Here is a 27,838-nt window from a genome sequence, read left to right on the forward strand (position 1 = left end):
CTTATAAGGGGGAGCGTTTTTCAGCCACAGTGCCAGTGCCACACAAAAGACAAAGGATCATTTTTCACGTCTCCACCAGGGAGAGCAAGGTTGTTGGGACATGATGGCAACTCACTGATCTAGGAAAAGATCTGAGTCATTTCTCGTTGACACAGAGGGAGAGCAATGAATTCAGCTTCACGTCTGCGTGCCCCCTTGTTCTGTAGCACAGGATTAAAAATAAGCTCAGCCTGAGAAGGAAAAGGAGACCACTGCATTGCATTTGATTAGTGTGTGAGATGAGGGCAGCATGACTGCTGGGAAAAAGAAGAGATCAGGCAGATGAGAAGCATGAAGTGGCACACAGTGATTTGTTTCTTCACTGGGCCATTAACTCAGCAGTAACCATCTCAGATGTTTTATTGTTTTAGATCCTGGAATTGAAAGGTTCTTCCTTAGGCTGTGACTCCTAGATTCACCAGACCACAGCTGAAGCTGTAATTTCCTACAGGATAAAACAAGACACTTGAAAAACACAAACACACCGTAACTAATAGACTGATAATTTGCATGAATCCAGTCTTCTTACAGAGAAGTATGCTATTACTTTTATCTGCGTGGGCCGCTGACTACGAAAAAATTACTGCATTAATAAAGGGTAAGTGGTGCTTCAACTCAACCCCTGGGAATGTCTGGTGTTACCAAGCCACTGCTGATGTACTTCTAGGGAGAGACTTCTCCAACCTGCTGCTTCCAAAAAGACACTTATTCGCCTATTCCCACCGGCCACCTAAATATATGAGAGACAGGAAATCCCTGGTGGGACAGGAAAGCCCAACAGGTCAAGCCACAGCAGTGCAGAAGCCCAGACCAACTCCCTGTCTGCAAGCTGTGCCCTTCACAGGCACCCCTCAGTCGGCAGTGAAGTCAGCAGCTCCCCAAAGACCACAGTACACACGTGGTTCTGATGACATTTCACGTTTAACAGTAAGAGGTCCAAGCTTTTCTTAATCAATGTCACGGCCTTAATGACACCTAAATCTTATTCTTTCCTCCTCTTCACTTCCTCTCCTCTCCCTTTGGATCTGTCACAGTCCATTTGGTGAGGATGAACTGCGTTGCTTCTGTGCTTGGCTCTCATAAATGTGGTGAAGGGCTCTCAGACTGGCTTACCTCTGGGGATGGCTACCATCCTCAGTTACTGGAATAAGAAGAAGCCCAAAATATCTGTTGTGAAAACACCCAGCAATCCAAGATCTCCTCTCATATCGATTCTGTTTCAGGGACCTGAAAAATAAAAATCCTAGGAATTATTAATTACTTCAAGGTTTTCTCACTAGAAGCAGGGCAGCAGGTCAAAGCCACCAGCAAAAGTCAACTCAGTGGGACAAGGGATGAACCTGTTACAGACTGTACAAGCTCAGTTCTGACTCAGCTTCCACTGAAAAAGAAAAAAAAACCAACTTCAGAACAATGTGAAATCCTCAGGCGTGTCTATGCTCTCAAACCTCAAGTAACTCAGACATCAAGGCCAACATCTCAAGCTGCTGGTACCACACGGCACGCCATGGACTGAGCCATGGGCCCTCACTGCTGGCTGCTCCACAGGGCTTTCTCTGACACATCAATCCCCACGGCAGCTCCCAGACCACCTGAGCATCACCACATTTCCACGACAAAAAGAAACAAAACAAAACAAAAAAAAAACAAAGGCAAAGGCAATTTCTGCCATGCTGTGACCAGCAGCACTATGAACTTCCAACTACTTTCTTTCCCATCACCCCAGCCAGATCCTTGTCCCCACAAGACGTTGCATTAGTGTCACATTTCCATGCCTCTTTCCCACCTAAAGCACCTGCTCAAAGCTCACGCTGCTGTGCCCCAAGCTGTTCTATGCTAGGAAGAGAGCTCCTCTGCTTGCGTCATATCAGATTAATACAGAAAATACTGGCAGTTGAGAAGGCCCTTAATAATGATTAATACCTGCAACTAGGGCTTGTTTAACAAAAGGAAGGGTTAATGTATGACTGAGGCTGTCAATTAACATTAGGGGAAACACCCATCACATCTCCAAGTTCCTGTCTGCTTCCACTGTCTTTTTAAAGCAGAACATATTTTGGACAGTATTAAAGTATTTGGGTTCGTTACATTTTTATGGCTTTTCTTTGTCTTGTGCAGACCCTGGTATTTTTTTCTTCCTTTGTTTGGTCACTACCACCATGGGAAATTAGCTCCTAAACTCCTATTAATTTTTTGCTGGCAGTCTTTAATGGCCTTGTTCTTGCAAGGCATCCCATTCATCTGGCAACCACCACGCCACGAGAGCACCAGGGCTCTTCCCCCACGTTCCTTCCTCCAAGCAGAGATAAGAGCACAGTGATTTTAGAAGCAAGAGGTGAGATGAAAGTGCCCGCTTCAGATCAGACACTGCTGCCATTCCATAATTAACTCTGTCTATATTTTCAAAGGAAGAAAAAAAAACGTTCAGAAATCATTTCAAACCACTCTCACCCACATTAGTATTCTCATTCTCAATACTAGCACCAAGGAAAGAAAGTGGGGACTTTCTTCTTTTTCTTAAGTAATATTACCAAGTCACCTTCAAAGCACTATCTTGAGATCATTTTTCAAATGTCAGCATAAAAGGCAGCCACGTTGCTCTCTTCTCTCTGTAGTTTCCCACATCACTTTGGACTATCTATACGCTCAGGTTGAAAAAGACACTTGTCATTCCTATCTCCCCTTGCTCCATTCCCAACTGTGTAAAGTAAAAAAAAAAAATCATGGTGTCAGTCATTCCTAGGTGTTTCTACAGCCCCTACACCCATACCCCTACCCTTCACGCACCGAACTGGCAAGTTGCATCTTTACACCAGCCTTACTTATGGCAACCACTTTCAATACAGCCTGGCTCCTTTCTTGGAGACATCACAGGATGCATATTTGTTAACCCAAGGAATCCTAAAGAAATATGTACTCGAGATTAAGTGGAAACTTACTGTAGAGCAGAAGCCCCCACACACTGGGCTATACAGAATAACTGATTCAGCAAGTCTGCAAACATAAATAATGCAAACAAGTACCTAGAGGTTAGAAGAAAATATGGAATTCAAATCTTTGTTTCTATTGCTGCCTTATTTTTTATAAAAAAGAGAACTTGAAAGAGTTACCTGTAGGTGTAGACTCTCCTTTGTCTTTTTTCTTACATGTGCAAGCAAAATTGATTGGGTTCAGCAGTTTATAACTGGATGGGTAAGACAACTCTTCCCAATGGTCAGGAGGCTGCATACTGGAAGATGACCGTTCTGTTATTTCCAAAACTTATCTTGGTATCTGTCTGTCTTTCAAGTGTTCTCACAGAAGAGTGCAAATCTTCCTCCTCCCCCTGCAAGGAAAAGGAAGAGGAATTAATTGTTAAGAGTAACCAGAGTGGTTAGCTACTTGAGAAATAAAACTTCAACGAAGCAGATGATTTCTATCTATCTTCCTGAAGGAAGGTGACTACGATTCCAGAATTACATTCACATATTTCAGGTGTCAGACATCACACAGACCAACTTGTGCCTTAAAAAACACCACAGCCATTGCTTTTAGCAGTGACTGCTGTCTCAGCAGCAGCCCCACTGGAGCTCACAGCACAGAAACTTCCAAGCCTTGACTGGCAGCTTCCAGAGCCCAGCTTCACTAATGAACATCTGCTGCATCTCTCAGGCGGGCGTGTTCTTTTATTTCTGCAGAAGCTCAGTTATGGCATTATCTACAAAATCCATGCCTGAACCAGAATATCTAACACAACACCTTGAAAGCAGGTATTAAAGCCAGCTCCATTACCTGTGGAGTAGAGCATTCTCTAAATACACTTTGGATAATTCACTGGTTCTGCTAACTCCTCTGCTCTGCACAGCCTACCAAGGGATAACCACAACCACAGCTCGTGCCTTTCCATCACCTCTGGGTAAACCAGCACAAGAACAGCCAATTATCAATGGTGTTAATCAAGTTTGCAAACACATTTACCGTGCAGCATTTAAACTTTTTTCTTCAGGTACAACAGGTGGAATAAGGAAACAAACCACAAGTTGGAGACACCAGTTTTCATCAAAAGTAGGGGGAAAGAAAACAAAACTTCCACGTAGAACACCACACTGGAGAGGCAGCCTTTTCCATTGCGAAGAAATCCCCTCAGATGTACACAGATAACTCCTTGTGACTTGGACCACAGCAGTTTCAATGAGCAGATCCATGATGCTAAAACAAGAGACCATGGTATACAGCAAAGGTTTTATAAAGAATACTGCTCCTTTCTGGAAAAGACTGCACAGTAAATTCTGGGTCTCTCATTGCATATTCAGCAGTGAAAAATGATAAAATTATCTCTGCTGTGAAAAATTTAGGTCTCTCCTCCTTCCTAAGAGTTACTAGCATGGAAGTGTAAGACTTCCATGGGTTACACCTATATCAACTAACAAACCATACATTCTTTCTCCTACTCCAAACCTGCACAAGGAAGAGCTATTTGAATGCACTGTTGGGCAAACAGCATTTTCTAAGATAACCCTGTCACAAATAAATGAGAAGAAAAATCTGCTGTCAAAAACAACATCATACTTCTTCATCACCGTGCTGTGACATGACTAGCATTTGTCAAGGAAACAGCAAGTATTCCAAACAACTGTGATAGGCCACTCACTCACTGACACTGCAAGAATGCTGCTCTAGAAATGAGCTGTTTTGGACCACACTGACTGTTACCCCTGTTGCTCTTACTCAGATGAAGTTTCCTGTACTTTTGTTGAAGAATGATCATACTTTAAGTGTGAAGGAGTTGCAGGCTGTGCTACCAATGTATGTATTTTTTTACTTCAAGATAACTGGTATGAATTAACCTTAGGTGAGAACTACTGAAAAAAATACTTACCTATATAGTGGTTGTTGGGAAGAGCATAGGAATTGACAGTCCCAAATCAATTCTCAGCGAAAGAAGTCTTCTGCATGGTAACCATTACCAAAGCAATTGTAATACTGAAGCACTCTGAACACATTACCACAGAAATGCTAACACAAGACTGCTCTGCCTACTCATCTGCAGCACTTCCCTCAACATGGTTGTAAGGAGTGCTGCTGGGACTTTGGGAAGCAGAGCACCATGTTTCAGTTTAGTTATTCGCACTATGTTTTCTGGATAAACAGAAAGTTTAAATCCCTAGAGATCAATACAGCACTTCTCCAAAAGGCTTTATGCAATATGCATGCCCTCAACTTTGCTATGAAAAGCACACTTTAAGAACTTCCACATGAAGACGCCTTTAGTTCGAGTAATAAAACCACTCCATTTTGGACTATAGCTCCCCAAAAGGTGAAAAGCCCCTTAGCTCCCTCACCAATAGATAACGGAGGCTGAAAGATTAGGAGACTGCTACAAATCAGCAAGAAAAGGCGCCATGAAATCACTGCTGAAATAAACTGCATATTTAATTTTTGAGGTGTAAAAAAAGGTCTTTAAACAAATTGGAAGCAGAGAGAATAAAAATGATTAATCAGAGAGCTTAGCTAGAGAGCACGCTATTTGTTTTCATAAGCATCTGTCTTCTGAACCAACATTTCTGGAACGTAGCTCTTTCTGGGACATGACTGAGTGAACCAGCTCTGAGCTCCTTCCCTTCCCCCACCAAGTATGCATTGTGGCAGCATTAACAGATCCCTCTCCCTTGTGGTGCTGCAGTGAATTCTGAATCCACAGCTCTTCATTTTGGGACAGTCTGCCAGCACCAAACAAAGACTACTGTCTGAGCATTTCGGTGAGGATATGTGTGACTTAATTAACCAGGATAAGGATAGAATGGACAGGCCTTTGCCAAGGTAGTGAGTGGAGATGAGTCAGGGAAGCAAAATATGTGAGCCTCTACATAGTTACGTAGACATAAATATTTAGAGAATATTTGGACCTATTTTCCTTAGTTTGTGAAAATAACTTCCTAACATAGAGAGTATTTCTTAACAGTAGCCCTTTGACAAGACTGTCTCACCACATACCTCGACAGGAAGAGCAGCTATGATCCAGATGTAAAGTGGATCTGGAGCTGGTGGGGCCGACTGTTCGACGGCACTGCTGGCACCAGGAGCAAGCCAGTGAAGCTCCCTGCCATGGGACTGCAGCCAGACACGCATCCTCTGCAGAACGCCTCAATGCCATCCCAGCCCACGTGTCTGGCACGTGGATGGAAGAGACAGAGATGCACAGGGATGATGAGCTGGGGATGCGAGTGGTGGAAATGAGGTAGGTGGAAAGAGGGAGCTGGAAGGCAATGCTGAAGGCCCTGCAGAGCTCAGCTAGGAGATCTGTGTGCAGCACTCAGTGCTGAGCACCAGCCTCTACCAAAGTCTCAAGAGTTTTGCTACGGAGCAGAGAGTAACATATCAGAGCTGCTTCAGGTGCCCGTCCGACAGCAGAAGCCAAGTGGGAAGAGGAGAAAGAAATCAGGCAATTTTCATTAGTATAAATATAAGGCACATATGTCAGTATATTTGTATACATATTTGGTTTCCATTATTGCTTCGTTTTAAAAAATAGTGTTTAAAACTCACAACGATTAACAAAAGTTAACACTGTATGCAGAAGGATGGACGAAGCCTCACGTAGGAGCTTATAAACAAAAGAGGCTTTGTGAGATAGGGGACATCTTCACTTGTGAACAGTATTAAAACACCAACTTTATTCAGGAATACAGAATAGATTTTTGAAGATATCCAGTTTACAAAAGTTTAAGACAAGGATGGGTTTCAACATACAGCCTCCCTTAAAGCTCTCACATGACACCTTAATTTCAAGTTGGAAAAAAACCCCTCAAAGCAGTAAAAAATGGACAAACGAAGGCCACAGTTTTGTATTGGGATACATTCCAAGCAGAATCCAGCATGGTATTGAAATTCTCTCTGCAGTTACATACTTTAGTCCACGAGTGCAATACAACCTTCTGCTAATACAACATATTTCAGGTCTCGTAAGAAACGCAAGAAGAGCACTTGATTACAATTTTAGTTCCAGGCATTATATGCAAAACAGCTTCTGATGAGCAACAGTTAAAAACTGTACTTGCCATTTGATCGCCTCTTTTAAAAATATAGCATTAAATTCTTCCTTCGTTTAGACAATTTTAAATATTCATTAAAAATTAAATTCAGAATCAAGTGTCCCTCTATCCTTTTCATCATTAATAGTTTTTCTTATCTACTAAAACCATTTGTCTTTTCTAAGATGTCTAAAAAGTAAAGCACACAAGATTAATAAGCTGCAGTATTAATTAAAATGAGAGTCATCAGCTCTTTCCTCCACCCAGCTTCTAAATCTATCACAAGGGCCCCATTAGCTGTATCAAAGTGAAGTGGTGTAAATAAAACTGATTTGACTTGAAAGAAGAGGAAGAACGAATGCAGAGTTATTTAAAAATCACAATGCAGTCACAGTGTTGTCATGCATGCCACTGTAGATGGGAGCAGAAGAAATTATTCAGAGGCTCTCTTTTAAAAACATTACTGCCAGTTTTCCATTAGCACAATACCGGAGAGGTAAATTGTAATTTGCTGTACAAGGAACTTCACATTACTATCATGCAGATTCACTAATGGCTTCATTTTAAAATGCACAGCACTCCGACTTCTGCAGAGGTTACAGACAATCAAAACTTCTGAAATTTAAATCCACAGCTTTTAAAAATAATCCAAATCTTATTTCCAACAGCCTAAACCCAATTCCTTTATTTACCTCAAGCAATCATTTCTTCCAATTGTTTTACTGAAATCAAATATATTAATTAATCCCATCTCTTTGTGGAACTACTCGCTACTGTGGTCACCATTGAACACAGATATGAAATCAGAATTTGGCTCTGGAGAAAAAGTTTAATCTGTTTTACTTGTGTAAGAATAGACCCATGAAAGAACATTAATTTGTTTAAATATTAAGTGTAAAGGAAAGCTCCTGGAGGATGCACCTCAAATTAAGAGGTTAAGAGCAATTGCAAACAATAGAATGATTAATTCCAACTTCACCAGCTGCAGAAGTCCCACTACATGGTACTTCACGAGCATTTAGCTGCAACCTTACAAGATGAAGATTAAGGGACTGCAGGATTTGCAATGAAATATTTAATTTAATCAGTGCTGTTGTTGCTACCATGCTTCTCCAAAGATTCCACTAAATAATGCAGCACAGTGCTGTACTAACACTACCCAAAGTGACATGTTATAAACAGTTTCAGTATGATACTACAGCAATTTCCAAAGAAACCAGCTAGCAAATCTGTTACACGTACCAGAAAACTGGAGTAAGGTGAAAAGCTTCCTTAAAGTATTAGCATGCCTTTTTGGAACAAAATATTGAACTCCTGTACTCTTCAAAGTGGTCCCCAAAATTGAACACAAAGGGAAAGACAAGACTTGTTTCTCTTTTTGGATCTCTAGACAATGTTATGTAATAACGGCCCCCCAAATCAACATACAGTCAGAAAGGCACAATCTTTTCATATAACTTGAATTCTTAAAAACTGAAAGCTTCCTATACAAAGATAAATACACCCTTAGCTGGAAGGGAAAGTTTCACACCATTTAGAATGCTTCTTCCTTTTTTTTTTCCTTAATTTTTTTTTAATGTCCAAATGGATTATCTTAATGCAAAAGTTACATGAATATATACAACCTGAAAGAGCATCTTCTATAAATATATGTATGTACATAAACGACAGTGACTGACACAGACAGAAGCAGCAGGGATCTCCACTCTTCTCCTATCTCTTAGCAGTGCAAGATAACATTTTTCAGATTCCAAAGGCAAATGTGTTTGGTTTGCATACACTGTGTGTCAGAAGACATATGAAATAGTCTCCCATGGAAGGCTTGCAAGAGGGCTACGTGCCACTGAAGTTACACACTGGACATAAGGATTTACTTTCAATAGCAGAGCTGCAAGCTACTTAAACAGGAAAAATGAAAGTCTAATGAAACTGTAAACTTTTCAATAGTAAGTTCGGAAGTCTAATAAAATGTTTCAAAAACTGCAATAGAAAAATAAGGCTAATCCTGACAGTGTACTAAGTTGTTTGCTTACAGAAGGCTGAGCAGAACCCTAAAGAAAGGCAACAAGAAGGACAGCGGGGTTTGGCTCTCATTCCTGTGCCCACATATGCTGTCAAGTCAGCTATACTCAAGTCTGACTTACATATAAAATATAGAGCAACTATTTATGTGACAATGACAACAGTCTGCCTAGCAGTTTGCAAAGACTGATAAATTAGCCAAGTCCTGCTTCACGCAGGACAGTGTAACTATACAGCTTGAGCTCCCATCAAGAATGGAATCTGACCGAGGCTTGCATGTTTCTTTACAAGAACTGAGTAGCATCTTCTTCAATGCATTTCAGGATAGGCTGTCTAAGCTTAAGCCTGCAAGGAAAGGCTGCTGTTAATTTGTTTCCAAATGAAGCCAAGACCATCACAGAATCATAGAATGGCATGGGTTGAAAAGGACCTCAAAGATCATCTAGTTTCAAACTCCCTGTCGTGGGCAGGGTCACCAACCACTAGAGCAGGCTGCCCAGAGCCACACCCAGCCTTGCCTCAACTGCTGCCAGGGATGGGGCATCCACAACCTCTCTGGACAACCTGTTCCAGTGCATCACCACCCTCTAAGTGAATAACTTCCTCCTAACATCTAAACTAAACATTCCCTGTCTCAGTTTAAAACAATTCCCCTTTGTTCTACCCCTATCAGCCCATATCATCAGCACTAGTTTCACAGTGTCCCCACTGTGTCATCTCAGTCCTGGAAGGACCTCTGCTTGTAAATCCATCTGGTGTGTGCCTCCCACATACCATGTCAGTTGACTCCAGACACAGATATAAAACAAACAAACAAAAACAATTCAGTTTTATGTGTTGGAACTGAGTCTGAATTTCAATCACACTACTACCTACACCCACACTCACAAATTCTTGAGTCCACCTACCCATCAGGGGAACGATGTTACCTTAAGTAGGGAGGAAAAAAAGCAGAGGGTTTGGGAAAACAGCAGTTTTCCTCTCTTTCATTAAACAGCAAAGCCTGTTTAATGACAACATTCGTAACACGGAGGAGGGGGAGTAGCAAATGTGCCTAATAGACAAATAAAAATAATTCTTCAAGGCCAATTCCCCTCCGGACAAGAGAAGAGACACTGCATTCTCTTCTGTACATTAAGCACAAGCACAGCACTACAGTGGCATTAAAATTCAGTTTACCTTCCCTCTTTCCACTCTGAATACCTTTACCTTTGAGTTGCTTTCTTGTGGGTGATTCAGTACTGCACACTGAAACATATTTCATGGGAGAACATAAGAGTTAAGAGAGAAAAACTCAAAATAGATGAAAATAATTCTGTTTATCTGAAGAAACTATAATTTGAACCAAATGAATGTGAATAATAGCAAACAAAAAAGAGAATGTCATAAGAAAAATGTTGAGATTTTGGAGTTCTACAGGTACAAAAAGAAGTAAACCTATGCAGTACACTATTTATATACATACATACAGCACTAAACATGTGTAACCACACACGTACATATGTTAACAAGCCCTAAACTTTTCACCCACCTTCGCTTGTTTCAGAAATTAACAAACTAGTCATTCACACAATTTTTCCTTGATAGGTGTTTGCCTCAGGCTTGTTTTGGTGTTCAAGGTTTAGCTTGAAAAGTTTTGGTTCTGTTTGTTTGGTTTTTTTTTTAACTTTTATTTTTTATTTTTAAGAAGAAATATAGAAAGTGATGTTGTTTTGCTGTGTTTGATGTCTTGTGCTGGTTTCTTGGGCTTCACTGCCTCCGTGGTCATCCTCAAGTTTGACAGATGAGCCAACTTCTATGGTTTTCCTGAGAAAATCCATGCAAATTTGGCCTCAATACTAGCACTGGGGGTGAGGGAATAAAAATGAAACTTGTTTGTTCAGTTAGAGAGATGGTGCACTGTCACAAGCTAAAGCTGAAGATTACATTCATAAGGAGAAAGCTCTCGACAGGGAAGAGAAGGGCCCTCTACAGCATTTTCTGTAACTTGAGAGCTGACAGTGGGCTTAGCACTGGGCTTCACGCCTCCCGAAGGACTGCCTCTCTCATGCTTCAATGACCACCACCTGGCACTAGGCAGCAGGAAGAAACAGCTCACAGAGGATAGGAAGCAGTCTGGAAACAAGAGTTCTGGCATAGCTTTTGTGTGCAACACTTGTATATATTACACATGCACATATATACATTCATATACAATATATATTTCAAGAAAAATGGAGCATCAGTTCTTTGGCATAGCACCGTTTCTCTTGCTAGCCTGACTTGGAACCTGCTTGCAGGAATATTACGGAGAAGTGATGCAACTCCACATTCAGCTCTCACAGCTCCATCTTCGATGAGCACAAAATGCTGAATTAAAAAATTAACTTAATGTGAATACCAATTAAGTCATTATTCAGGCGCATGTCTGCCTGGGCCTTGTAGCAACAGCAAATTAACCCATACAGACTAGAAAAAGTGAATCTCTTCCTGTCCATCCCAAACAATGGAGCAGTTACACTTCTCCTTCATCAACATGATTGACCAGAGAATCGCTTGGATCTGCTGTCCTCTCAGGAAGGGTTCTGTGGCCATCCATGCTCTCGTGGACATCTCTCGTCCAAGCGCTGTCTGTGCCTGGTGGGCTTCCAGCTGTGGGGGTGTCTGTGCTCACCAGGCTTCCTGTCCGAGATCGGTAAGGAGGGAGATCTGGCTGATTAGGGGATTCAGATTCAGAGCAATAAGGGGGTGGAGGAAGGTCAAACCAATGCGGCCTGCTGTAAGATACATAACACAGTATGGGGTTACTGAAAATAGTGACACGGAAAAAATGTATATAAGACTTTTTCCACTTAAGAGTAAAATCAGTTGTATTCCTTGGCATTTCCACGATGACACTTGTCAGATGATCTTAAACAGACCTTCCCATGGTATTCCTGTTATTCCACAACGTCCAAAGCACCACCAGGTACCAAGGGTTCTGTTCAGGATGCAACAGAACTAACGACTTCCTGCTTAGGGCTCCATACTGATTTTCATGGACGTGAATTGACAAACAAATCTCGGCTTACCCTCAAAGACATAGAGGTAAGAATTTTTCTTGTGTAACTTTTACACAACCTCAGAAAGCACTATGAAAGAAGAAAGGTAAGCAGTGGATTTACAACTATAGATTAAGGTGTGAACACAAGAAATCTCTGAAGAAACCTCTGTTAAGTGACTAAGATTAAGGGCTTATGGTCTACAAATACCTGATGAACTGAATTCTTCACAAGACATCATTTTTGCTGTCATGCAAAGAAACTGCTAAGCAGGCATAGAAGAGATGAGTACTAGATTCAGTAAAACTGTTTTGCTATTCTAACAGTAGAAAGAGTAAGGGATGAAAGGGTTTAGCAGTTTGGTATCAGATACTGGAAGCAACTAGCTCTGAAATTGCAAATGGCTTGTATAGGCCTCCATGAGGAGTTATAATCTGGACAGCTGTTCATTCAATTGTCCTTACAAATGAAAAGACATCATTATTATGAATGTCAACATTAAGACAAGTAAGCTGCTGCCAAATCAGCAGAGAATAGGAATGTAAACGATTATGTTATCATTCCTAGATCCAAGAGATCATACTGAAGAATGTTGACAGGGTGACAGTGAACAATCTGGATCATCAGAGTTCCTACTATGCCTTTTTTATGTACAGAGGATGTCAGTCTAGCAATTTTGTTTGGAAAGAGTTTACAGGCAGAGGTTAAAACAAAGGTTAATGATCTACAAATATAAGCAGTGTCACCAATACAAAAAGCAATGCACTCACAAAACTTCAAAGCACTTTCAGCTACTTAAGAAAACAGAAGAGAGCTTTCCATTGCAGAGTTCTTCTCTTTTCTTCTCTGGATAAAAAAATAAGCGGTATAAAGCAGAGGGTCTATACAATTTCTCGATGCGAGAAATGCAGATCTCTTTATATACTTATTTATCACTCATCTCCAGGGTATTTTTTTTAATAGCATGTCCTACAACCTAGCTAGCTTTTGGCAAAAATCCAAACTAAGTTCTCATGCACTGACTCCAGACTGGCATAGAATATATTACAAGAAGGCATACATTTTTTTGCATTTTCCTGCCATCCACAACTGCACGTGCTAAGATCATAACTTAAGTTTTCCTTACGTGCCTTTAAAGGTAATAAAAGCAAGCGAACTTGACAAAAACAGCAACACAGTATCTCCATCAAAAGCATAATAAGAATAAACAGGAAGCAGAAGCAAGAGATGCACACAGCTGCAACCAATGTGAAATTCTGGTGATAACTGAATTAGCTGCTGTACATACCTTTGGTCCAGCACAGCCTCTGAATAGGATGGAGGCGAGTCCATATCCACTGGCCTCTGGTAGGACTGGTTGGACATGTACTGGATCCCATTGTTGACATTGTAGGTGACACTGCAGTGGTGTGGGTGATCAAGGACCACGAGCCGGGACAGCAGCACAGGGTGCTGCAGGCGATGCACTGGCAGGGTCATGAGATTGTTGCGTTTTCGCTGGTGATGCAGGACTAAGGCAAGAAAGGCCACCACGAGTACAAAAATGACAGAGCTACCAATGATAGCGTAGGTAATACTGGGGTAGTAGAGCAGCTGATTTTCTGAGGTCACGTAATCTTGGCCGCTGCCTGCCTCTGCAAGACAAAACGAGAAGGAAGGCTGAGATTCATTTCATTTTACAATTCCATTCTTCAACATACACTGTGTTTTCTGTTAGCACGTTATGTGGCAAAGCAAGTTTCTTAGCACATTAAAACCACGTGCATGCAAAACAGAGATTGGTTGATCATCCTTCAAGTCCATCTTCACCTGTAGTGTATGACCCAGATAAACTAAGAGGGAGAGAAAATGGTGAAGAGCAGGAAAATACACTCTGGTGAAACACGTGCATTATCTTGAGACTCACTCAATCATAACTATTTTTTCCACAGGTGAGAACATCCCTTTCTGAGGTATATGCACAGTTCCATAGCAATATCTGGCAGAACATACTAGAATATAAAAAGCCTGATCTTTGCTTTTAATGCTGAAGTGAGGTGCAGCTGAAGTTTACTTAGAGTTTATTAAAAAAAAGTAACAACCACATCCTCTGCTCCAGAAATCCAGCAGTTCAAAACAAGAAAATACAAATAACTGCTCAGTAGGTGATTATTTGGACATTTATGATCAACAGACCCCATGCTGGAAGAAATTTAAAAGAAGAAAGGGTGTTGGAACTGTAGATAAAGCCACTACTGTAAACCTAGTAGATGTGATACCAGTAAAAGATGTGAAAGCTTAAAAGAAAAGTGGTCTAGGGAGGGAAGGGCAAAAAACAAATGGGTTGGGTTATAACAAAATAAGGAAAAATCAAACGTGAGCAAGTCTGGGGGCATGAGGAATCACGCAAATGAGCTTCAATTTGACTTGGAAATGGACGGTGGAATGGCTGAAAATGGTAACTGAGTGGGAGGAAGAGCAGATCAGAAGAGGTACTTCACATACCATACAGTCAGTGTTTTATGTGTATAAGGCACTGAGCAAACAGCAAAGACATCAAGTATTCTAAAAGAAGTTACACAGGGTCTGTTCAGAGCCATGACACAGGAGAAGAAACCCCTACCTAGGCTCTGGGTCCAGAGAAACAAAAAGGAAATGGAATTATAAGTCTGGATAAAATCTACATGGATCTTGAACTGCGTGCAAATTTTACATGGAAAAAAACCAAAACAAAACGACAACATATAAAGAGACAAAACACAAAGAAGGAAAGCAGCTTAAAGAAGCAAAATGACACAGACACACTGATATGACTGCCACACTTCAGTTCAGTGCCAGGGCTAGGAACCCTGTTCTGACTCCGTGTCAGCACCCTGCTGACAGAGTCCAACAACATCACCTTCTCTGTTTGAAGAATTCCCATCTCTGCAGAGGCTGTAACTCCTTACAGCCACAAAAATAAAAATGCTGTTCTGACACAAAACATTAATCTACCTCAAGCAAAAACATGAGGCTGAGTAAAAGCAAACAAAACATCCTGACCCCTTGCCCCTCTAAAATCCACACAATTATAAGAAGACCATCTATCCAAAGCTTACATTCCCTACAGCAAAGGGCTGGGACAGTTATCTTAACATATGATTTTTCCCTTCCCACCTATCAGCTGAAAGCAGGTCTTAGTCACTCTGAATTGCAACTGAGCCACTCACAAGTCTCTCTGGGAACAAAATAACTAAGTGCACACAAAATTTATCCAACAGAATAGAAGAGCTTTCCTCAAACACCATTTGTCAATCAAGATCCTTTGTGTATTTCTTGCAATCTTTGTTTTTAGTACTTTACACTCATGGCAAAACGCAAAGCCACACTTGGCAGCATCACTAAAAATAATTTTTATATCAGTTAGCTAAGATAATACAATTGAAATTGGCTAATCCTTTAAACACCTCAATTTTAATCAAAGACAGTTTAGTAAAGAGGAAGAGAAGGGTCAGAAAGACTGTACTAGAACTAAGAAAACATGATTTGGTCCTGTTACTGACCACAAAGAAAGCTACTGCTCCTACACAGACATTCTCCTGTTGATACTACTATAACCACAGACCAGATCGCTGCTTTGCAGACCACCTGTGAGCCACATTTCACCATGGAATAATCCCAGTTTCCATGTCTATGTCACACATCAGTGAGGATCTCTCATGAATTTATTTCCTGATGCAATAGCTCTGGAGTGAAAGCAGAAATCGTTGTTGGCTGTCAGTGCCAGGTCTCTGGCTCACTTAGCAAAGTGAACAAAGTCTGTGTGAAGAATATAAGACAGAGCAGAAGGGAGGAAATGAATTTATATGCATCAGGAAGCTTAATTACAGCTCATCACATATCACTATGGCTTCTCTAATAAACGGCCTAAATTCACCAACTGAATAATGAATTCTTGTCACATAACACAGACAAGGGCCAGCATAGGGAGCACAGTGACAAGCAGATCATTTCTACAAAAACATCGACAAGTTTGTATGCAAGGAACGATCCACAGATGAATACTATTGCCTGTGAATCTTCAGCACAAGGGAAGTAAGTACATTATGACATTCCAGTAAAATATCACAGACCACCACTCAACCTGGTTCACTAGTTACAGTACATGGGCATAAGATTGATAATGGAATGCCTTTGTAGACCTGATGAGACATAATTAGTTACCAAGGGACTATTCTGCAGTGATATGATCTCTTCTCTTTATCAACCTCCAACTTATTAAAAAAGAGGAAAAAATGAGAACAGTGAATTATGTCAACTTCTTTTGAAAACACTTAGGGTTATTTGCCTGTGATAGGTTGTTTTCACAGATCCAAGAAGATTTCAAAAAAATCAGATGCTTTAAAAGAGGAGAGAGAATCTGATAATGGCTTTAAAGCAATACAGAGAAAAAGAAAGAAGGAAAAAACCTGACTGTGTTTTGTCCAGCTTCATAGCCTTCCCACACAACAATAACCTAGCTACCTTACAAAGATCTGAGGCAAGTTTGCACTTAACACACTGCTCTGGAGTTTTAGAGTTACTGTGGCTAACGAAACATCATCTGTTTGCCAGTAATTCTCTATTCTTTCTCAGGTTTTTAGGTTTATTGCCTGTGTTCCCATTTAGCTCACCATATCTTTGAGAATAAGAGCAACCTAAGACACGCCTCCACTGGGGTCAGTATAGGTCTTCTCTCAACCACAAGCATAACCAAAATGGAGCTGTTTTGGAAAGAGCTAACTGGCACAGCCTTTGTACTAGCCTGTACAGCGGTATTGTTTGGGGATCTAAATTAGCATCCCCATCAGCTCAGCAAGTACTGGTTTGTGCAACTCTAACATGATGATGCACTGAGGGGTACAGATATACCCCGTGAAAAGGAAAAAATTAGTTTTTATCTGACAAATACTCTTTCTTGTGCCCTGGGCTGAGTACTCAGAATAGAGATGTTTCTCTCCCTGCATGCAAGTAATCCATCTCCCTAAGTGGGGAAAGTCTCAATACCCACAGAGTGCACTACCTTACCCTAGAAACAAGAGCTTTAAAGAGCTTTACCTAGGAAGATTCGGCTAATATCAAAATATCCTTCCACCACACTGACACACTTATTCTTGTCTAACAGGTGGGCTCCCTGCCCATAGATACAAAACCTTAAAAGTCCTTTAGCAGAAGATACTCACAAATGAAGTCCAGTGGTTTTTTCACTTTGCCTGTGGTACATTTTAAACCAAGAAAGACAAATCTCTATCTCATCTTCTCCTTTTACTGGCAAAGTCACCAACTGCAAAACTGCAAAAGATTGAGGTAACACTACCTGCGCCTGACAGCTGTGCTTGGCTTGTAGCCCTAGAGAAAACATTTGCCATTCAAAGAAAAGAAATGAACTTCCCCTAATGGTCTCCTTCCAAAATAACATTCCAGAGCAAAAGCTGCTTTACATGACAGCTGAAAGTAGCCAAACCATGAGACAGTTTTGACTGTAAGAGAAATTTGAAGCATGTTTTTTCCTCCATCATCTGATCCTTTTGAAATGAATAACTTACTGATAATTCAACACATGCAAAGAAGCATCACACAGCAGTGATGTAGGTCCAGCTACTGCTTTCTCCAATGCTCCTGCAGTGTTCTTCTGCTGTACTTCTATAATTTGCTGAATAAAAGAAAATGTACACATGCTTCCTTTCCCCGTATTACCTATGTTGTCAGTGTCTCTATATTTAAAGAGAAGGATTTGCACAAAGAGAAAACAGAGGTGCAAATAGCTGCTTCCAAAGACATAATTCCAGTTTGCCCTAGAACAATATGAGCATGCAGGGGTGTGGAAGGGAAGAATGGGAAGTTAACACTGCTCAAATGAATTATGCAGATTTTGTGCACCTCTTAATAGAGAAAATGTGAGATAAAACAACACCTGAAAAGTCTTAGCCAGACATGCAATACTACTTCAGAAAGAAAAAGCTGTGACTCTTTCGTTCTGCTCCAGTAACTTCCAGCAAATGTTTACACATCACGGAAGGCTCTGAACTGAATCTCTTGGTAATTCATTCATCTGCTCCCAGAAGTAGCAGGTATCATCCAGGTAGGTTTAAAGAGTTCTGCCTGCTTTCCTATTAAATATAAATTTGTAAAAAACAGTTGAGTGGGAAGGCTAATTTAGCTTAAATTCGTGGAGTATTTATTCTTTCATGGCTTTTTTCCCCTTAAGAAGATCTATGTTTTCTAATCACATCACGTATAAACAGTTTATCAATGCCACTTATGCCTATTAAACCTTATTACCTGGGAAATGCTGAATCCACAGAGTGGAGATTTTTGGAGTGTAAAAAGCTTTGTGAATAATTCAGGAAAAGACTGATAAAGGAAACATAACGGGTTGTGCTCAGAAGCCTATCTTATTGACTGTGAACAAATTTGCCGTCTCAAAAGTTTTTAAAAAGATCTGAGAGTAGCTGCATTAACTGCATTAGGTCTGCCAGACAGTGGGATGAGGGTCTATTATTTTATCTTTCGCAATCCTCTGCTCAAGCCTGGCTTTTCACAGTTCATCAGAGAAAAAGCTTTTGAAATACATAATCTGAGCAGACATCCGTAGCCCTAATGAACACAAGTCACGGTCCATCTCCAACAAAGATGCTACTGTAACAACACATTTAAATTCCAACTGGTTAGAGAGCAGCTCTGCAGCAGGAAGGTTAAAGATGACAAAAATCAAATACAGACAGGCAGAGCCTCCATGCTGTACTTACCTTCTGTGCCACACTAGCACCTAGGGCATCCAGCTTCAAACCCCTTAAAGATCTCATCTTTGATGATGTCATATGCCACTAAAACAAGCCTTATGTAGATTTGCACCCTGGACTTTAAAAATATTATTTATTCAAGTGATGACCTTTCTAATCCAGTTATCTTTGTTCCCCTGTACACCTACTGGCCTTTTCCAGGCTACAAACAAGATCTAATCCAGACAGCACAGCTCTTTCATGGAGTTTCATGCTCAGGCATTATTTGTTCTCCCATCCCCAAGCAGCTTCATATTTGCATTTGACAATTGCAGCCAGGATTTGTTTCCCTCTGCATTCAAGAAGCATTTCTGCCCTGCTTTGGCTTTCCCTGTTTCAAGCACAGAAGAGCGATTTGTTAATAAGTTAAGTGTTACATGTATTACACAGACCTTAGATACGGAAATTGGCCAAAACCAATATGGTACCTTTACTAATCAGTTGCTTGGCAAATGTAGAAGATTTCTAGGAACGAAATCCCTTGCTTTTTCCATGTACATCTACAGGAGTGATGGCTCCACATTAAGGCAACACTGACATGCACAGGTATCCTGGCTTGAAGAGATCTCAGGCTATTCTGTATTTCACCATATGCTGATCCTGAGCATTCCTAATATCCGTGGACTAGAAGCAAAGCAGAGCAGCCAGCCCATCACTTGAGATAAAATGGAGCAGATGGTGGCTCTTACCACAGCTCTAGAAGTTGCTGGCTCCTTGTCCTGTAAAGCCCACATGCAATCTAGACAACGATGTTTGAGAAATGTTGGAGAGACAGTGATAACAAGTTTATGCAAAATCTAGACGTTACAGTCCCTCTGCACTGCTGTCCCTTTCATAGGGGGCACAAGCTATGTACAGACAGAAGTGCTGACTGCATTGTCTTGATCATTCACTATACAGATTACCCTATAGTCCCTTGTCTGCAGAAGGACACTAAGGACCTTCTCGCAAGCCCTTCTGTACTGACCAGAACTACATTTTCCATACAAATGCAACTATTTCCATATCAATCAGAAGTCTAAACAGCACTGTATGTATCTTTGCCTATTCTTTCAGCAGACTGAAAAGGCATTCATGACCTTCAGAAACTTAGTCACTATGGCAAGTTTCTTATCCATCCATATGTGTTGTGTTTGCTTTGGTTGTTGCTATGTTGTACTGTTTTTTTTCCTAAACAAACATTGCTGGTATGAGCATAGTCCTTTGGTGCTCTAGTAATGAAAGGCTTCCCAGTATTATGCACTGTAGAAGCTCTGAGCAAGATGACCACTGCCACTTTTAGCAGAATCAAAGGCTGCACATAAGGCAGAGAACACCCATACATACACACATACAACTGGCCAGCAAAGTACAGATAAGCCTCCAGACAGTATTAGTCAGCAGAACAAGTAGCAGTCTCAGCACATCTCATTCAGTACATCTAAATGAGCACATTACCTGGGCTTCACCAGACTTAAACCCCACATCCTGACCACACAGTACACGAGCAGTGCTTTCAAGTCTGCAGTTGCTGAAAGAGCAGCTGAGTCATCAGACTGAAGATCAAGAGCTTCACCTCTCACATGCCCTCCTTTTCATCTTCCACTGGGTTGGCTAATTATTCCATGCACTTCACACATTGCAGTTTAATATTAAAATAAAAAGAAGGAGAAAAAAGCAAAGCAGCAAACTGAGCAAATAACTAAAGAAGTGAGAACTACTTAGCAGTACCCATGGCAACTAAAGTTCTAAAATTAACTTGAGAGCAATATAAAAATCTGCAAAGCCAAGCTCTGCTATTAATCATGAAAACAAAAGGTCTGGGCTTGGCATCTAGATTCCACCTTGGCCTTCATCTAAAGCGTTAACAGAATGCAGCTCAGGATCACTGACACTGATCCAAGCAGCACATCCTGAACACAAGATAGTCCAAAAGGCTAGTGTAACCTCATTATTAACTCACAGTCAGAACAGAAACTGAGCAAAAGCAGGGACAGAAGGACGAACACTGTTCTAATAAAAGTTCTCTTCTCTAGCTGGAAGGGTTTAGTTACTTCTGTTTGTTTCTTCTTTCTCTTTTGAAAGTGGGCTGTCACCATCAACAAATCCAGCAAGAAGTTTGTTACTGCATATTTCCATAACATTTTATGACAGAAGGAAGCCACTCAGTAAGACCTTGATGTATGGATACCTATAGTGTCTCCCTCTATTACTGTCTCCCTCCCAGCCACCCAGATACACCTGTTAAGTACAAGACAAATCTCAAATAGCAGCAGCACATCTATGGCTCTTCCAAAATGCAGGCTAATGGTGGCCCAAGCTTATCAAACAAAGCAAGAATGTGTTTCAAAGGGAAGCTATATTCTCTTTATAGGACAAGCACGCTCTTGGTGCTCTCCTCAAGAGCCATGACAACCAAAAGCTTCCTGGATTCTAGCCCCGGTATAAGCAGTGCATCCAAACTAGAGGTAAGAGCTACTCATCTTGTACCACAGCCTGCTCCTTCCCCTCCAAGTCTCCCAGGACATATTCCAGTCTTTCTTTGTTCAAGCCACAAACTATTCCCCAGCTGCTGGAAAAGTCCAGATTCTGATCACTGCCTACAACAACTGAACAGTATTGTATAGTCCTGAAAGTTAAGATAAAAAGTAACCAGAAAGTTGTTAATCTATAGCTGGATTCCTGCGAGAAGATACATAACCATCTATGCTCTAAAATACATCCAGAAAGTATTATTTTAAAAGTATTGCTCTTAAAAACAAACAAGCAAACAAACAAAAAATACATAAAACCAAGAAACATAATTAAGGGAAAGAACATTTTACTGGAAAAGTTAACATCTTTGTGGTATTCAGTCAATAAGACATAAGGGACTCAATATTAGACACCAACATCACTTTCATCTTCACCTCTTTACCTAAACAAAGACTTAACAAGTGAATTTTCTACTGAATATCTTTGGGAACAGTGGAAGATTTATGCACAAATGCACAGTCCTGTCTTCTGTAAAGGTTAATTGGTGTAACAAAAATCTGAGGAAGGTGAGAGCCATCTTGCATCAGATCTTTGCTCCCTGCCAGTACGCAGCACACACTGCCTAGATTAACTCTCAAAGGTCATAAGCAGTTTCAAGTCAAAAGTATGAAGAAAAATACATTTATCAAAGGCCACGGGTGACCTTGCCTTTCCTATTGCAGCCTGACCCTAAGAGTTTAGAATCCAAGCTTCCATAAGATGCTGAGCTAACACTGGAATCATTTCAACATCAAGGGGGGAAAGAAAAAGACATCTCAAAACAAAAATTCAACCACTGAAAACCAGAAGATGAAACAATTGTGTTTTTATTGCCTGTTACTAAGGGATAGGTGACAATTAAGTTACATTGTGTTGCAGAAACAATATTGCTATCTTGGATGATTCTAAATCGTCAGGCCTGCAAAAAATGCACATTATTTCAATAGAATGTCTGGAAAAAGCTGAAAGTGGGATGATGTACAGGACAGATGGGTGAAACACGTTTCACAGTGTTTATTCTGGAGGTGGGTGAAAAAAGATGCACACTGTCCAGTGAGAACGTGCCCGTTAATTTCTCACTAGATGCTGTATTAGTACTATGGACAGCTGGCATGTGAGAAGGATAATAAGGCTTGAAGACATGTGGCGCGGGGTTTATGGAGCCTGCAGAGTCAGCTGTACTCGGCAAGGAAGACTTCTAGCATAAGTTTGATTTAGATATACTGCAAAGTAAGTTTTTAATCAGCTTTTAAATTCAGTCTAATCCTTCAAGGACTATTTTAAATGATCTGCTTTGTGAAAAACTGCTATAGTATGAAGCCCATGCACTGCTTCGTGTCTTACTAGAGTGAATCCTATCTTTTTCTGGAACTACGAGAAGGAAGAAATGTTGACAGACAAGCAAGTCCATGAAACTTCACTGCCATGGTTTTATAATTCCCGTGTACAGCATGGAAGCCTTGCCAAATTGTGGCCTCAGAAACTTTGCTATGATCAAGGTACAGGGTCTCAGCAAACACCTTGCTAGATTGCAAATCAAACTGCAAATCTTTAATTTTATAAAAAGCTAAATAATACATAAAAAGCAACAGCAAAGATGACAACAATTGGTTGTGAAAGAGGTTACTGCACTGTCCAGTTTAGCTCTCCCCATCACAGAACAGACAGTGAAATCCAAGAAAAAAATAATAAAAGAAGAGAAAAAGTGAAAAAAGATGCACAGGAAGAAGCATGCAAAGCAAGGCAGACAGAAAATAGAAAAAATGATGCCTCTGAAAGCCAGTGTACAAATAGGATATCAAGGAGCAACTGAAACGCATTAATACCAGGTATGTTTTTCATTCCCTGCTAAAATCTCACTTGATCAGAAAATATGACACTGAAAATAGGGAGTTGGAGGGGACCATTCAAAAGCTGCAGTTGCCAGTTGGTTCACTACAAAATAGAAAGCTTCTTAGAGAGCCCAAAGGGCTGTTCTGGATCCGATACTACTCAGTAAGCATGTGAGTGACAAAGCAGAGAGAACAGACTTATTCAGTTTGTTTTAGGCAGTGCTACAAGCACCCTACTAGACAAGATTAAAATTTAACATGATCTGAAAAATAGCAGAAATGGTCTGGGACAGATGAGGTATCAGCAAAGAATAAGGTGTTAACTGACAACGAAAAATACAGCCCCAAATACTACTCAGCTCCAGCACTGTGTCTCTGCTGATCAAGCTCAGGAAAACACATTCAAACAAACAAAAACAAAACAGACCAAGGGTTTGGTGGAAAACAATATGAATCATCTGATGTCCAGAACACACTATCTACCAGTGAAGGCTGTTCAGGCTTTTTCAGGATCAAGTAAGCATTATAATTAAGCTTTTAACATTTTCAGTACAGAAGCATTATGTTTTGGTAACGAAATGAAAGAGAATCAAAGCAATACCTGCCCTGACTAGCAGTACAAACTCAATGCTGTCAAAAGCTGCAGGAAAGCATTCCAAGTGAATAAGATGAGAGATCACATCTTTATTTCATACATCTAATTGATTAAAGCTGCTATCTTTGTGCTTGAGACGTAGTAGCTGTAACACCACCACATGCCTCCATGCCTTGTTCTCACATTGATTTCTGCTTACCTGACTGTTCTGATGGTTTTCTCGAGTGTATTAACATTTCTTTACTCCTTTAGGAGAGTTTCCCTAAGTTGTTGTTTTTCTCTGAAAAATATAAAAAAAAGCCTACCAATTTCAACCAACTACAAAATCAGGTTGAAACTTCCACCAACATTTCATCAACTTTCTAATCCATGTCTGTAGTGCTGCTGGTGCTAGAGGCAACTTTCCAAAGCAAAGATAACTAAATGCTGCAGTAGATTTCTCCTGACTTCACATCTTCAGCTCTGGAGACCTTTAAGGGCATAGGAGACCAAGAACAACATAGACAAGGCCAACCACATCTCAGCCAACAATGTTCAATACATATCTTTGGAGGTCCCCTGTGACTTCTGACAGTCCTGAATATATATGCAGGCCTGTCATCCAAAAACCGATAGAACTTCTACCCCAGCCAACTACGGATCCTAAAACACTCCACAAGATCCAAATTTGGGTTATTTCTCCAAGTGAATACTTTTGCCAAGACTGACTTCAGAGAAGCAGAAAAACAACTGAAAAAAAACCCAACCCTCTAACAATGAACATAGATCTCGTTTAAAGAATTTTTGTTGTTTTTGCATGATCTTGTTCTACTGCCAAGTTCAGAAGAAGTTCATACTTCATTGACAAATCTATAAATCGTACAAGTCTTACTGGCTAACCACTCATTAACCAAAGAAGAAGGAGCTCGACTCCTTTCATGTTTAAAGAAGGCTTTGATATATTTCCATTGTGGATGGATTGAGCATAACATTGCAGACAGTAAATCAAGATATTATTGTACCTGGGACTTTATCCAGAACCTTAATTCCTCTTTGTGAAATATGCACTATAAAAATTTTGGTCTCACTTCAGCAAGTTTTCACATAAATAAATTGAGCAAAAAAATATCTTTAATTATGGGATGAAGAAAATTGCCGCATTTGATGAAAGATTGTTTATTCAGCACTGACAAGCGCAGCCTAATGAATGTGAGAGTGCCAGATTTGTTCTCACAAAGAGAATGAAGTCTTGCTTCTTGTTTCCACAGAGATTGTAGAAACATTTATTTTCCCTTTGACCCTGGCTCACTGAGTGAGCTAGTCATACCGAATTGTGCAATTCTAGATATGAAAAGCATTTGTGTACAACACAAGAAAGAAAAATGTATTTTAATATGAATTTTAAGAAGCAGGATTCATAGTTATTCATCACTATGTCTAGTTAATTATTTTATGGAAGGACAAATGAAGAGATTTTCGGCAGCTACAGTTATAGTTCATGCTTTCGCATGGAAAGACTGGAGGCAAACAATAATGATTAGTACAGCTAAGCATAGTTTAAAAGGCTCTGAATTAACTAATGTGTCACATGAAAATGAACTTTTATTGACAGATTCTTGGTCTACCGTACGGCAGTGGTAAAGAAGGTTAATAGAAAACTGGCTTATCACAAGCAAAGGATATTAAATGTATTGTTGTATGATTTTAGAAAACCCCAATGAAACCACGTTTGAACTGTAGCATCCTATTTTGGTCAGCTTATTTAAAGACAGACAGAATTAGGTTGGTGAGAGTACAGCATCAGAAACAAAGATGATGAATGGAGAAACAGGGTTTAAATATCAAGAGAGAAAAAAATGTAGGATTTATTCAGTCTTGAGAAAAGATGATTAAGAGGAGACATGACTGAAGTATTTATAATAGCCATGGGTAATAAAAATTAAGCTCGGTGACTCATTTTTTTAGACTCTTGGGCAGACTGCAACTAAAGGCAACAAGGGTAAAAGGGAATTGATACCGGACAAATGTAACAATACATTTCACAGATAACAGATTAAATAATGTTGCATTACTATATTTAAACAAAAGCTGAGTGATTGTATAGAATTGTGTTCTGGAGAATAACCACATCATCTGGAAGAAGTTTCTCAGAACCATCTTTTGTAATAGCTGGAACATATAATATAATTTCCAGCAGTAAGAAACAAAAACATTTGCAACATCTCCTTTATAGTACTATGAAGATAATTACACTATTTCTTTTATAGTACTCTTCCTTCAAAATAATTTGATTTACAGAGAAATCACAAAAGCATTACAGTAATGCAACAAGATAGGTAAACACACCCTTTACCTAAAAAGCAAAGTTTCAACTGCTAAAACAACCCATCTACAGTTGCAGAATTAAACAGTCAGTCAGGATGAGAACTGGCAGTTCTCAGTATTCATCTTATACACCTTTTTCTCCATACACACTTTTAAAGATATTTTGTCTTTGCTAACATGAAAGAGGTAGTTTTATTGCTTTGATCTAAAAGTAAACTTGATTGTTCTTTCAGCTACTTGGTACTGTTCTCCTCAGTACCCTGCTGTACACTTACGTGCACTGGAAAGCATCCGTACACTCATGACAGATTGATTTAGCATGTCTAAATGTCAGATTACAAACCTGATTAAACACAAACTAGGAATACAGCAAAAAATAACAAATCATACCAGATCCTATACTAAGTAGGACCATCAAATACCTAGAAGATAGTGAAAACAAAACAAACCACACACACAGCCACTCCTTAAGATGCCTTTCTCTTCTTCCTCTAATCTTCCAGCTAATTTCTGTTCCTGTAAATAAGGATCCAGCAAAAGGACCTCTAGAGGCCAAGGGCCTGACTGATCTCAGCATCACTGAGCACAGCAGCGTTACTCTTGCCTCCTGATTTTAAAGATCCTTGGTGGTTCCTTGAACTCACACTCATCTGAGTGACATTACGTCATTCTCTATGAACTGTTTAAATACACAAACAATAAAGGTGAGGCTTGCTTTGAACAGGCTTTTCACTCAAGTCTCAAGATTTGGAGAAGCGGGACATAGTGATTATGTATGATTCACGAAGTGACAGATGACCTTGGAGACCTCTGCATGGAAAAATGAGATCCTGAGAAGTTAAAACACTGTGGGATGCAACTTTCCCGCCTCAGGAATTTCACAGCAGTTTTGAAGGGATTAAAACAAAGAACCGCCTCCATAACTAAGCCAGCTAAAAGTTTAATTAAATACAATTGCTTGCTGTGCTTCCCTTCCCCAAACAGCCTCATACATATTCATCGCTGTAATTACAGCAGCAAAAAAGCTCCACAACTAATTATGCCACACGTCTCATCTTCTGTATGCCTAGAATTTTTTACATAATTACTACTGAAATTAATTGCAAGTTAGTTAATTTTGCACTTTGTCCTTTCAAGCTTAATTGAAAATTAAAATTTTTCAAACCAAGCCATTCTTGTAAGCATGGTGCTTTTACCTCTGATGGTGCCATACACCAAAACACTCTTCTAATTGCTTTTAGCAACATAATGTAGTATAGAGTACTGTAAGCTTTATCATTTCAAGTAAGAGCCTGCTGCCCTAATACATATTTACTGTATGCTTCTTAGTTGTATAGTGCTCAAAGAACATTCAACCTGCTCACTGCCACTTGACATCTTCCATGATTCAAATGCATGCCATCCCGTGAGATATGAGCTGCCCCGTCAGTGCCATAGTTAATTTATATCAAGCTCAAAACTGGAATTTTTTTTGACTGTGGTTCTAACATTATGACCAATATTTCAAGGGCAACTAATCATTTTGGATGTCCAGTTCAACAAGGGAATTCGAAAAAGGTAACAAACATTTCTTCCCTTGGGAGGTAGGGGAAAGAGAAAGAATCAAATAGGAAAGCCGAATTTCAACTTAGCTTAGAAAAATAAATGACTGAAAATTTTTGACTTAGCCCTGAAAAATAATTGTCCAGGAGCGCACACACACACACTTTTTTTTTTTTTTTTTAATCAACAGGTTAGTACCAGA

The 27,838-nt window shown here is 40.0% G+C and overlaps 1 protein-coding gene across 4 annotated transcripts in view; it reads right to left on the reverse strand.

The window, feature by feature from the left end:
- The window catches only part of LDLRAD3 (low density lipoprotein receptor class A domain containing 3), a 282,869-nt gene that overhangs the window by 164,232 nt on the left and 90,799 nt on the right, over positions 1–27,838 (reverse strand). For 3 of the 4 annotated variants that reach the window (XM_065754994.1, XM_065754993.1, XM_065754992.1), the window contains exons 5-6: positions 13,380–13,725; positions 8,444–11,827 (exon numbers count right to left, since the gene is read on the reverse strand). In XM_065754994.1, coding sequence (XP_065611066.1) covers positions 11,566–11,827; positions 13,380–13,725 — 608 coding nt within the window. In that variant the 3' untranslated portion in view covers positions 8,444–11,565. Of the gene's footprint in view, positions 1–8,443; positions 11,828–13,379; positions 13,726–27,838 lie in introns of those variants that run through there. The other variant, XR_010623356.1, reaches the window with a different exon arrangement.

Source organism: Cyrtonyx montezumae, unplaced genomic scaffold (assembly GCF_038088225.1).
Source record: "Cyrtonyx montezumae isolate F1298 unplaced genomic scaffold, pur_monq_1.0 scaffold_10, whole genome shotgun sequence".
NCBI lineage: Eukaryota > Metazoa > Chordata > Aves > Galliformes > Odontophoridae > Cyrtonyx > Cyrtonyx montezumae.